Source organism: Penaeus monodon, chromosome 25 (genome assembly GCF_015228065.2).
Source record: "Penaeus monodon isolate SGIC_2016 chromosome 25, NSTDA_Pmon_1, whole genome shotgun sequence".
NCBI lineage: Eukaryota > Metazoa > Arthropoda > Malacostraca > Decapoda > Penaeidae > Penaeus > Penaeus monodon.
This window is the reverse complement of record NC_051410.1, coordinates 29,851,935-29,852,794: the sequence shown is the minus strand read 5'-3', so window position 1 is coordinate 29,852,794 and position 860 is coordinate 29,851,935. Positions and strand designations below refer to the sequence as shown.

Below are 860 nucleotides of genomic sequence, written 5' to 3'. Positions count from 1 at the left end.
TTCAATTAATGTAATATAACCATTTACAACTAACCGCTTCCATGCGAATTCCAAGTATGTGACGGCCTCCCTCTCGACAGTGTTCCCGGCGGGGATCCTGCAGCCGCTCTTCTACTCGCAGCACCTTCCGAAGTCCCTCAACTACGGCGGGATCGGCGTCGTGATCGGACACGAGATGACGCACGGTTTCGACGACAAGGGGCGCCAGTTCGACAAGGACGGGAACCTGAAGCAGTGGTGGAACAACAGGACCATCCAGGCCTTCCGGTGAGCTGAAGGAGAGAGAACGGGGGACTTGGTGTAGCGGAAGGACAGACAGCCAAAAGTACTCTGTATAGTAAATATTGTTCCTGAAGAAATTCATACGGTGCGAGATGGCCTCATACTATTCCTCGCACTTTAATTATTATTTTTTTTTTTTGTCTTCCTAATGCACTATCAAAGTCTCTACAGTAATTGCAAGCCCCACAAACAAGAAAGCTAAAACAAGGGTACAAGTAAAGTTAACAGAAAAAAAAAATAAGCGAAATTAACGTAATAAATTTAATTTCCCTTAGGAGTCGCGCCCAATGCATCATCGACCAGTACAGTGGCTACAAGGTTGACCAGGTTAACCAGTTCATCAACGGCAGGATGACCCAGGGCGAAAATTGCTGACAACGGGGGCATCAAACAAGCATACAGGGTGAGGCAGGACTTTGTAAAATTACAGTGGGACTACAACCTTGTCGATTACATTGTAGAAACCACAGAGAGGGTAAAAATATTCTCTAACTGACACATCAGTTGCAACAAATACTCCGATTCACATAGATTCTTGAGAAGAAAAATAATCAAACGATGCTGAAGACAGCACATGT

General features: G+C 45.1%; 1 protein-coding gene across 1 annotated transcript in view; it reads left to right on the top strand.

Moving 5' to 3' along the window:
* Nucleotides 1-860, top strand: part of LOC119589134 (neprilysin-1-like) — a 29,203-nt gene that overhangs the window by 27,327 nt on the left and 1,016 nt on the right. Inside the window, 3 exon segments of the mRNA XM_037937708.1 lie at nt 81-267; nt 558-650; nt 652-685. Coding sequence (XP_037793636.1) covers nt 81-267; nt 558-650; nt 652-685 — 314 coding nt within the window.